The 12,113-nt window shown below is 40.3% G+C and overlaps 1 protein-coding gene across 3 annotated transcripts in view; it reads right to left on the minus strand.

Moving 5' to 3' along the window:
* Nucleotides 1–5,499: 5,499 nt before the first annotated feature.
* SLC25A13 (solute carrier family 25 member 13) overlaps nt 5,500–12,113 on the minus strand; it is a 140,839-nt gene continuing 134,225 nt past the window's right edge. For all 3 annotated transcript variants that reach the window (XM_042472754.1, XM_042472753.1, XM_042472755.1), the window contains 3 exons: nt 7,357–7,515; nt 7,170–7,260; nt 5,500–6,885 (listed from right to left, as the gene is read on the minus strand). In XM_042472754.1, the coding sequence (XP_042328688.1) occupies nt 6,702–6,885; nt 7,170–7,260; nt 7,357–7,515 (434 nt within the window). In that variant the 3' untranslated portion in view covers nt 5,500–6,701. The remainder of the gene's footprint in view (nt 6,886–7,169; nt 7,261–7,356; nt 7,516–12,113) is intronic.

Below are 12,113 nucleotides of genomic sequence, written 5' to 3' on the forward strand. Positions count from 1 at the left end.
CACCAGTAATTTATTATGTATAATCGCTGGATTCAAAATATGTTCTTTAGCATAAGCAACACAGTTAAAATGTCTCAGCTAACAAAATGATGCTTACATTTCTCAAGAAGTGTTTTTACATGGCTTATTTCCCTCAGTGCTGGCTTAATCAGAATGGCACAGCTGAATGCACAGCAACTTCCTAAGGCTGTGTTCACTTATCCGATGCATGCAGAGAGGCACACATATGCCAGCGCTCATTGGAACAAGAAATGCAGCATTTTCAGGAAAAAAAGCTGCCTGAAATGTTGGCGCAATTGGTAATGCAGTCGTTCTCACCAGTAGCATTGCCATCCTCCATTTACAGCCCAGGAACTAAATCCAATAATCAGTTTCAGTAAAAACCGACCCTTTGAATCAGTTGAAAGTACACAATATAACTTTCAGCGGTTGAGGCAGTGTGTCTATTCTAGTTGAAAGTAGCAATTAGAATTAGGTAGCAGGTAGCCAGCATGGTATAGTGGTTTTAGGATTGGACTATGACTTTGGAGAACAGGGTTCGAATCCAAGGCTTGGCTATATTAACCCACTGGGTGACCTTGGGCAAGTCACACTCTCTTGGCTTCAGAGGATGGCGATGGCAACCCCCTTCCCAAACACATTTTGTCAAGAAATCCCCATGATAGGTCACCATAAGTTGGACATGACTTGAAGGCACACAGGAACAACAACAGTAGTATTAAGCCAGAGTGAAGTCGAGAGAAGAGCATCTTCCTTATCTATTAGATTTTGGGCAGCACTGAGGCTTGTAGCAGGAGGGAGAAAGAATACTTGACACATAGCTTGGATCCTTAACCAGGACATTGCAAGAGCAACATCATCGCAAGGCACAGAAAGACTTATCTCATTTCCCCCCAATTTGTCACCACCCAAATATTTTGGGCAACAGTTCCCCTAATCCCTAACCAGCATGGCCATTGTCGATGATGGAGATTCTTGCCCAGCACTGGGGAAAACTGGTTATATATTGACATATACTACCAGGGTACATTGAACTGGTGTCCTTCTGTGACTACAATTGTCTCACAACACAATTTGACCAGAATACGTTCCTCCAACAACCAGGTTTGGATGAAAGAATGCAAAGCAGACAGACGTCACAGATGACTAAGACAACAACAACAACAAAGCGAATAGAGAAAATTTGAAATGGTTTATTTTTAGCTGTTAAGTCCCCTTTTGTTTCCGTTTAAGAAAATAATCCTAGAATTAATATTCTGAAGCACATTGTCCTTTGATGCCTCATTCTTTCAAAGCTTAAACCCTTTAGAAATATAAGTTTGGTTCACCCATACATATTGACTGACTAAATGACATAACAGATACAAAGCCTGTCTTGTCGCCATTTCAAGGTCTTCAAGGTAGCTTGCAAACATGGTGTATTTTTTTAAATTATTGTTTTCAAAATTTCACAATGGAGGCATCGTTTTCTCTCAGATATACAGGTGACAATGCAGGACTATAACAATAAGTTTCCACCCCACATTTCTTATTCATATATACTCATATCTGTATTGTAAAAGTTACATCCTGAACAGTTTACATTCTCAGTAGGAGGAGGCTTTACCACCTGTATATCTGAGAGAAGACACTTCTTCTATTGTAAAATTTTGAAAAAGTTTCAATAAACAACAATTAAAACAAAACAAAACAAAGATTTCTTTGCAACCCTCTCATGCATAAAAGGTTTTTTCTCTCCTGATGGCTAGGTATCAGTGGAGCCTTCCTGGGATAAAAATTTCATACTACTGTTGCTGGCAGCAGAACTTGAGTGTTGGGATGATAGTGTGAAGGGGACTGTAATGTGAAGGGGTCTCTTTTATGAGCTAAAAAGTGTCACATTCCCTCACTCCCTTCTCCAGGCATGGTGCTTTGTGTATTCCTCCATGCTAGGGGCTTGGACTTGGTGGTCCTTGAGTTAGCTTCCAATGCTATGACTTCTATTGGCCAACAGATTCACAACTCAAAGCTCAACCTGTCAAGGCCTGCATCACTAGTTTCCAGCTAGATGGCATTGCCAACCAATGGATGCATTGCTCCTCTGCTTTGAAACAGCAAATGCTTCGCTTCAGGGTCAGGTCCTAAATTAATCAGGGCTCTTATTTTTTTAATCAAGACACAGAACATTAATTAATCCAGGCTAGTAAATCAGTAAAAATGATGTACTAAAATAATGCTGTTTGAGGCCATAATGTATGGACAATTTGCTTTATTTGAGGCTTTAAAAGAGGAACTATCCAAGGAAATGCCTTTTCTTTATTAAGAACCAATGCCTAAACCAATTTATATATCAAAAAAAGAAAGAATGAAAGGAAGAAAGAAAGAAAGGAGGAGGGCGGGAAGGAAGAAAGAAAAGAAAAGGGGAACTTAAATTTATTTATTGGTGGTCTCACAGCATGGGAGGGATAGGCAATGTGGCTTCAAGTGACAGATGGCTTGCACTGCAACTCCTTCCCAGGAGCATGTTGTGGTATTTATCAAACGCAAGCAACTGCTAACTCCCCATAACTTTTCTTCATCCCGAATGCTCTGAATCACCCTGGCCAGTGTGAGCTAACAATTTTGTTCTACTAACAATCCCATGACAGAGAGGGAGCAGAAACCACTTTTTTCTAATGGGGAATCCTTGAGTCCTCCCAACATACAGTTTAAACTTGTATGGTTTTAATTCTCTATTAGATTTAAGACCTTTTTAAGGGGGGAGAGGGTACTAAGGATTTGATATGTTTTGCATTTTTAACGTGTTAGCCACCCCGATTGTTCTCAGAGGGGTAGGATACAAATAAACATTATTATTATTATAATTATATTATTATTATTATTATCCAGCAGCACCAGCGATGCAGGTTTTCAAAACATCAAAAAGGGCTAAAATTCTGGCTTGAGCAGATGGGATGGCAGGTAATGGAGGGTTATCATGGAGGGTTATCATAGAATCAGAGTTGGAAAAGCCCCCAAGGGCTACCCAGTCCAACCCCCCTGCCATGCAGGAACACAGAATCAAAGCACCCTTGACAGATGGCCATCCAGCCTCTGCTTAAAAACTTCCAAAGAAGGAGACTCCACCACACTCCCGAGCCTGAAGGAGTATGTTCCATTGCCAAACAGCTCTTACTGTCTGGAAGTTTTTCCGAATGTTTAGGTGAAATCTCTTTTCTGTAGTTTGAATCCATTGCTCCAGGCCCTATTCTCTGAAGCTGCAGCAAACAAGCTTGCTCCATCTTCAACATGAGATCCCTTCAAATACTTAAACAGGGCTACCATATCCCCTCTTAACCTTCTCTTCTCCAGGATAAACATACCCAGCTCCCTAAGTCGCTCCTCATAGGGCATGGTTTCCAGCTCTTTCAGCATTTTGGTTGCCCTCCTCTGGTTAGTAAATAAGTAGGTTGGGAGGTGTGTATGTCTGTGAGAAATTCTTTTTATCTGGTCATCTTTGATCCTTTTCTTTCTGTCATTCCATGGAAGCTATCATGTTTCTGTTGGGGCATACAGACAAGCTATGTCTAGCATGCACACATGAAGAGTTGATGCACGTAGGCAGGAATGCCTAGAAGATGGTCTCTGTGAAGAGTCTGGCTCACGATGGCACAGAAAAATTCCACACACAGGCTGCTGCTTTCACCTTGAAGGAATGAATCTCCGGACAGTGAGACTTCACTCAGCAAGGGCTTTAAATCTATGCTGCAGAATATTTACAAAGATTGCACAGAGTATCTGACAGCTGTCTTGAATACTCACAGCTATACAAATTAAAGAAGTGCTTCGCCAGCCACCAACCATAACAACCCAATGGAGATTGTAACTTTCTCCCTTGTATAGTTGGTCTTCCTGAAGTCATGTGACAGCCATGCCACCAATGAAACCTGGATGGTTTCATGCCCAGTACCTGTTGCATCAGAATGCTACCCATGATGCACTGCTGGCTGGCTTCACCTACTCTGCATGTTGTATCAGACTTCCCACAAAGCACAGCTCACCAAATGCAGACTCATGCACCTGCCACTTGAACAGTAGTAACCTCTGTTCCAGTTCCACCTAGTGGCCACATCCATGTCATTTTCCAGACCAGGGTGCCACATTGTCTTGACAGTTTCCGCCTCTATTTCTGGAGTGAGGGAGGGAGGCAGGGAGGGCTTAGATGCTGAGATTCACAGCCTCCCCTAGCATTCCCAGCACATGCCTTTTTTATGGTCTTCTTTTCATGTTGTAGAAATACCAGCTGTGGATCTTTCAATAGTACCATGGTGTACCATGGTGGACTTTACAAGACTGGCTCCCCCCCCCCCATCTTCCCATCCCCATTGTCAGAGGGTGAGAACTGAAAAACTGACTAGCTTTGGGTTTAGGCTATCTGGGGACAATCAGATAACAGCCTAAAGCAGGTAAAGTTCCAAGGTGTTTAAAATTACTTTAGAAAAGGATCTGTTGGAACGAGACTAGTAGAAGGAGTTACATATTTTCAGTTTGTATGCATGCCTACATTTCCTACAACCCTTTACCACTGGCCAAGATGGATGCGGCTTTTGAGAGGTGCAGGCCAAAATAGCTGGAGGACAAAAAGTTTCCTGCCCCTATTTTAAAGTAGGAGTTATTTGGCATTCCAGTGCTACATGATCCAACACTGAAAACACTTCATGCCCTGAAACTCCACAGGAATAGTTGTCAAAGTATAGTATATAAGACAAAGTTAAAATACTTTCATTTCATTTTGAAAAACAGCCCACAAACTGTTGTAGGAGGGTCTTGATATTCATTGGAACGTATTGTTAATAAAAAGGGAATACAACCTAACTTCGACCTGCTATGAAACCCAAACAGGACTGGTATTCTGAGGTGGAGCAGCAAACATTCATGACTAAGTAGCAATTGTGAATATGAACGTTACCTAAATTTGCTCTTGCTGTGTGTTTTCAAGTCATTTCCAACTCATGGCGATCCATGGGGTTTTCTTGGCAAGATTTGTTCAGAGGTTTGCCATTATTTTCCCCAGAGGCTGATTGTCAGTTGCCCAAGGTTAACCAGTGAATTTATATGACTGAAGGGGGATTCGAACCCTGTTCTCCAGAGTCATAGTCCAACCACTACACCACTTGGGCTTTGCTTATCTAGATTTACTCATCTGTGACTGATTCATATTCACAATCACTATTTAGTCATGGTCATAACACCCCATTCCCCAACTTGGTAAGGAGGAGGTCCATTCTGCTGGCACCTGGAATATGGATGATTGATGTTTCCATGAGGGTTTTTTTTTTTGGGGGGGGGGGGGGCTCAGGATAGGAAAGGTAACTTAACTAAGTACACTTAACATCAGTTACTTAAGTATATGCATAAGTATACATAGAATATTGGCCTGATTAGCTGCAGACACTCCAGCCCACATTCAACCCATGTAGAAGGTATACACAAAACTGTGTGTCCACATTTCTGTTCTGAGGGGCTGAATAACAGTCAAAGTAGTCAAAAATATTTTATTCTGGTTATTTTTCTTTTTTTAAAAAAATCTCCTTTTTAATTCAACAAAGTTAGTAAGAATTTTCACACAAATGTTGTCCAATTACAAGCTGGCAGTTAAGGCAGATAACCATTGATATAATACATGGATTTATTGTTATTATTTCTATTGCATTTATTTAAACAAGCAGCAGTTACTCTGTATGTGCAGAACACAAAACAAAAACTTGAATATCATCATGGTCAGGCTGATAACCCATGGGCACAGCCTCCATTTATGTCAAGGGTATGTGTCTATACAGAAGCCTGAAGCAAAAAGCACAGGAAAGGACAAACAACATACAGCTACTGCTTTTAATAGCTCAGGGCCCTAATGCTGACATTACAGTGCAAATGGTAAGATGCTCAGATGTTCTTCCATAAAGTGCAGAGTCTAAAGAAAATAGCACTTCTCGCCCCACCTCCTACACGGTCAGCATTCCAGCCCCAGGAACAGAATAAAATTGCTAAACATTTGTCATTGTGGTTTTAAGTTACAAAAACATGTTCCCCATAAAAGCTTCCTAACACAATCCAGTAATGCAGCTTGTGCGTGTTATGTATGCAAAATCCAGTCACTCCGGCACAGTCAGGTACCGTATGTACACATGGATCAAATTGTTTTGCACCAAGCACCATTATTTCTGCAGTGTATGCATATAATATTCAATATGAAGCCCAGATATTTGAAAAGTGACTTTCCCAAGCAGTATGATTAGTTGTAGTCTAAAAAGCAATTTCTGGGGTTCTGGGAGTTGTGGTCCAAGCAGTAACTTATTAGAACCATGTTCTAATGCAACTGCAAGTGGCAGTAGAGTCCTCACCTGATCACAAGATAATTATATTCCCCAGCTTCCCTAGTTTGGCCAGCAACAGGTTCTCCAAGGGGAACAAGTGGAATTATATATGAATGCTTTTCCTCAAGTGCAACTACATTCACAATCCCAAGGCATGTGCAAGTAGGACAAAAAAAAATACATTCATGGGCCCAAACCAATAAGATTTTAGAAGAATTTCACAGTGATCTGATACAAGATACACATAGATCAATGATTTACAATGGTGAAGAGAGAGAACAAAAGCAAAAAAGCTAAAGGAATGAGATACTGAGATTGGTTAGATGTATGGCCCTTTCCCAGTCCTTGGGAGAAGTCATTGCTTCAGGATTAAACCGAGGCTGCCTGAGAACCAGATGGTGTGGTGGACCTAAACCGAGGTAAGTAAAGTCCAAATTTATTTTCAATTCCTGCAAATGTGGCAACAGCCAGTTTATAACCCCCCACGTGGTCAGGATTTGGAGCAGGTAGGGTGATCCGAGATTTCAGAACTGGTTCAGAGCCTGCTGGTCTTCTGCAATGTTTAGAAACAAACAAAGAATAGGTTTAAACATTTTTAAAAATGGAACTGAGATGAAATTGCTTTTACACCAACTCTCAAAAGGAATTGAGGCCTTTTCAGTGTTTTAGCTATAACCCAATGGTCTTGCTTCCTTCTCCCCAACAGTGGCCATTTTAGGTCATTATGCAATGTTGTTTTTTAACACCATGAAAGAGTTGGTCCTTAGATTTGTTCTGTTTCCCTGCCTCTTCCCTACAACTGAATCTGAGTCAAAGCGATCAACCTATCATACTTACACTCCCCCAAAATCAACGTAAAACCATCTCTGTAGCAGCTCGTAAGTCACCAGGGTTACCCCAAACTGAGGAGAGGAACGAAATACACGAGCTGAAAGTGAAAAGGTTAAAAAAAATATATGCCATGTTAACACGCAATTTTATGTATGCACATTCCATAATTGAAACAATTGTTTTCAAAAGTTACCTGCAGCTCCTTTCCAAAAAGCTCTTGGACCTTCCTCTCGTAGGATCTTTCCAAAGCAGTCAATGACACCACTGTAGGTTGTCTGTCCTGCCCGGGCTGCTACTTGTAACCTTGTCTTGATTACGTCTGCAGGGGTCACCAAGGAAGCAGCAGGCATACCTAAAGACGGAAGAGTTGGGGAAACAAGAATCAGTTTTTGGCACTTGGTCTCTTTGTCACACGTGTCAACTTGTTTATGATTTCACCTCAGCTATCTGACAACTAACAGGGTGGAACTATATTTAATCACATTTAAAGAAGACCCAAAGAAATAATTGGGACTTAAATCATGAATGAAAAGTCCCATTGGTTCCAAAGGGCCTACTCAACATCTTACAGAATCAGGATGCAACACAACAATTTTATGTGGCAACAGTGGAATATGTTGCCTCAGAGTGTAGTGGGGTCTCTTTCTTTGGAGGTTTTTAAACAGAAACTGGACGGCCATCTGTTGGGGGTGCTTTGATTCTGTGTTCCTGCATGGCAGAGAGTTGAACTCGATGGCCCCTGTGGTCTCTTCCAACTCTATGATTCTGGTTCTATTCTATGTAAAAATATTTCTTCTTAAAGAGAAATGTCCAGAAAATTAAGACCAAAGAATGGCTAGTGATATGACCTCTTAAGCATTTAATGACAGCCACTTAAAATCAGCCCCTTGAGAATGTCTCAAGTGTAAACAATTTTAAAAAAGAATACTACTAGTAGGCAGCCATTGTGAACATCAGGATCAGAAAATAGGAACAGTCACATCCATGTTCAGAACATAGTTAGTTCTTCCTAAGAGTCTAGATTTTAAAAATGTAAAATAGAGTAGATGAAATGCATACCGTAATGCTCCTGTATTTCAAAAATTCTGTGTATAGCAAGCTAGCATCCTGGGAAGATGGTTTAAGCTTACCCTTCATTCTAACGCCTTTTAAAACTTGAGTGAGTGTTCAAAAATCACCTTTTATTAACATCCTACATCACTATGGCTTCAGGATATCTGTAGATTTACTGTTCCCCACCTCCACCATGGTGATCGACTGAGAACCATCTTTTAGCACCATACCATTGTGAAAAGACATGATTTCATCTGATTCTGGAAGCTATGCAAGATCAGACCTGGTTTCTACTTTGAAGGCAGACCACCAGGAAATACCAGAGAACTCCAAGACTAGTAAAGAATCCTGCCTGAAACCCTGGAAAGCCATTACCACTCAGAAATGACAGTACTGAGTTAGATGGATCAATAATCTGATTCATACTAAGGCAGCTTCCAATAGTCACTCAACCAAGTGAAAAAGTCTGTGAAATGGGGAAAAAAAAAAAAAAAAGAAAACTAGCATTTTCTTGCACCACAAGTACTGGACTCTTTGCAAAACTCTGATGAAATGGGACAGCTTGGCTTTACTTTCATTTAGAGGTTGGGCAGCAAACAGAAGCATTCAATAAAATACTCCAAGCTGTCAGAGTGCCCCAATTCGCTTACTGGTGGTAAAGTCAGCTCCTCTGTGGTTTCTGGTATTTGCCCTTCTGCAAAGAGCACTGGAAATCTCAGTCTTTCCTGTACTCCCTCCTCCTGGATGAGGTCTACATGTTATGAAAATTCTTGCTAAACTCAGAACAGGCAGGCAGGTATAAATTTGAATCATCACTGCACCCCACTCCAATCTCAAATTCTAAATTCATTATTTTCATGTTTTCCTTTAGTGCTATGTACAACCTACCATGTCTAATATCATCAGCAAAAACTTGCTGGAAGATATATGCTGGCAGATAAACAATGGAAAGCAACTAGTGCTGAATAATCAGAAGACAAGGGACATGATCCTGAAAACCCTACTTTTATGGTAGGATTACTGAAGCCAAAAAGCACACATCAAAAGAGGTTTTAAGATGCAAAACAAAAACTTTTTAGACTCATCTACTGAAATCATGTGTAAATTTTAAGAAAATAAAATTTAAAAAAAAAAACAGAAGAAGAGGAACAAAAATAAAATGAGATTTTTTTATTTCAGAAAACAGTGTCTCTTCTTATTTTATTACTTTTCCATTCTGCATGAATTCCAAACCAGCTTGGGCAGACAGAGATGCATAAACGTCCTTTGCTTTCTCGCTCCCTCCTTCTCCTCCTCGCCTCTAAAGCTTAATAATTCTGTAACAGTTTTTGTCCAAACCAATGTGGTCTGGCTCCAAAACACAACCACACTTTTTTTTAGCAGACTGCTTTGAAAGAGATGTAAAAGTGTGTGTTTATCACTAAAATAGGAACTACTCCACCTCTCCCCCCAAAAAAACATAAACGAGAGAAGAAGAAATAAAAACACTGCATGAACTTTCACATTTGAAAGTCTGGCAAACAAAGGCTTCCCTTGAAATAGGCTGCAAGTGATGCATTTCACAGGAGCCGGACTTCCACTCTTTCAAGATAAGCTAAAATCTGAAAAACACAGCTGCCCATGTATGCAGCTCCTATGTGGAGGTGCCAGTTACAGAAATGATGCCTCAATGAATGCGGTCTGGATATAAACCAGCCAGAGGCCTTGTCTGCTTCCAAGACATTCCCTTTGGGGGCATAAGCAAGTGTGAACTAGCCCTGAGCTGTGTGGTGCAATTCCCAAATAGTTTCCACATTATATGTATTTTCCAAGAGCAGCTATCTGCAGGAATCCTAAAATTACAACCCAGCACTCTTTGCAACATCTTCTGCTGAAATGGTCCACATGCCCTCAGTTAAGTTAAACAGCACAATTGAGTAGGTTTGTGAAGAAGGTGTCATACTGTAAATTAACTCCACAGAAAAGGTAACAATCTAACCCAAGATATGAAGTGGTTTTCTTACCATTGCTAGAAGGAACATGGCTCTATAGGCCCAGAAAGTGCCCATGATAAAATGCACTTCATTTCTTGCTATATCAAATTCTTACACTTCTAAGGTTATGGCACTTTCCCCCACCCAACCAATTCTATGCTGCGTAATAAGAGAATCAAGCCATTGCTCTCAATAGTAACTGGCTAATGGAAACTAACTTGAAATCGAAATATAGTGAAAATACAAGATAAAATCCACATTATTGTGCATTTTCCAAACCTATACTGGCAACTATTGATAAAGAGAAACGGCTTCTGTGACCAAACTTCAAAGAGACACTTATCACAGTCTGCAATCGCTCCACAATAGGCAAAGAAAGAAAAATTAGAAAATCTAAGAAATGACTTGGCTAAACACACTGGTTTAGGTTTCACATCTAGATAGGATGCAGAGCTGAAAAACTGTTTTGTTTCCTTATGCTTAGTTACAATTAATCCAGTTTTGGAAGCATATTCTCCTGATCATATACACATTACTATTATATATATTTTGGAAAATACAAATTTATTTTGCTTGTATCAGTATTTAAAAACTGAATTGTTAATGCTTGTGGTTTTATGTCTTTTTACTACACAATTCATATTTGCAGAATTAATGAATGTACATTACAAAACATGAAAGTTTGTAAGTCAGAAGTAAAAGAAACAATATGTAGATTGGTGCATGTTTTACGTACGCAATCGTGTGCATACGGAGTAGCTCTTTTCAGGACTATCTAAACTCCTAGATCATCCTGGCTAGGAAACTGAGGGACTTGTAATCCAAAAAAGGAACTTTAATAAATTCTGGCTTTCTATAAGCAGCACCATCTCCTGAGAAGGTGCATGCTAGAAAAATTTACACCAGTTTTTTTGTTTAGGGGCACCTATAAAAACAGTGATGGGACATCAGGCTTTATAGGTTATATAACGGGAATAATCAAAATCCTGAGTGCTGCAGCAGATAATATGAGCAATATATTCCAAACTTATTAACAAGCACAGGGAACCCAAACAAGCAAATACACTCAGTCTAAGAACATTTTTACAAGTAAAGAACTCATTTCATAGTACACATTGAACCGTGCACTTCCAATACTAGAAAGGGCCTATCAGTGGCTTGGAGAAATGCCCTTCCCCAAGAATTCAGAGGTTATAATCAGAGATAATTATTATTAATAAAATACACCCAGCATGCCCAGACCTGCCCCCAACCTCCAACATAATCTAAATCATGGCAGCACCAGTTGGCCTGTGTTCACGGCACACCTTGGAAGTGAACCATGCGGACAGTGGGGATCTGACCCACTTTTGACTGCAGTGGACTCGGGTTGTTTTTCATGCCAGTCTGCTCTGGGCCATAGTTATGTATTTGTAACTAAGTAGCGGTGGCTTAGTGGTGAAGACACCAGTTCTGACAATCAGATGGTTGGCAGTTTGAGGCCTGAGTGCTGCATGATGAGGTGAGCTCCTCTTACTAGTCCCAGCTTCTGCCAACCTAGCAGTTCGAAAGCACACAAATGCAAGTAGATAAATAGGTACCATTTTGGTGGGAAGGTAATGGCATTTGGTGCAGTTATGCTGCCCACATGACCACTGGAATCATCTTTGGACAATGCTGGCTCTACGGCTTAGTAACGGAGATGAGCACCACCCCTACAGTCGGTTACAACAACCTTTACCTTTAACTTTTAGCAACTGCTTATAGAATATTGATTATTTATTAATATTTACATCTGTTGCCCGCTTCTGGAGGTTAGTCTTGCCTATTTTCAGAATCATTTAGAAATCACTGCTTGAAAACTGTGCACACTTAAAATGGAATAAAGTTTCATGTAATTCAACCAAGATCCAAAACACTGTGGAAATAATCCAGTTTGAGACCG

Source organism: Sceloporus undulatus, chromosome 6 (genome assembly GCF_019175285.1).
Source record: "Sceloporus undulatus isolate JIND9_A2432 ecotype Alabama chromosome 6, SceUnd_v1.1, whole genome shotgun sequence".
NCBI classification, from domain to species: domain Eukaryota; kingdom Metazoa; phylum Chordata; class Lepidosauria; order Squamata; family Phrynosomatidae; genus Sceloporus; species Sceloporus undulatus.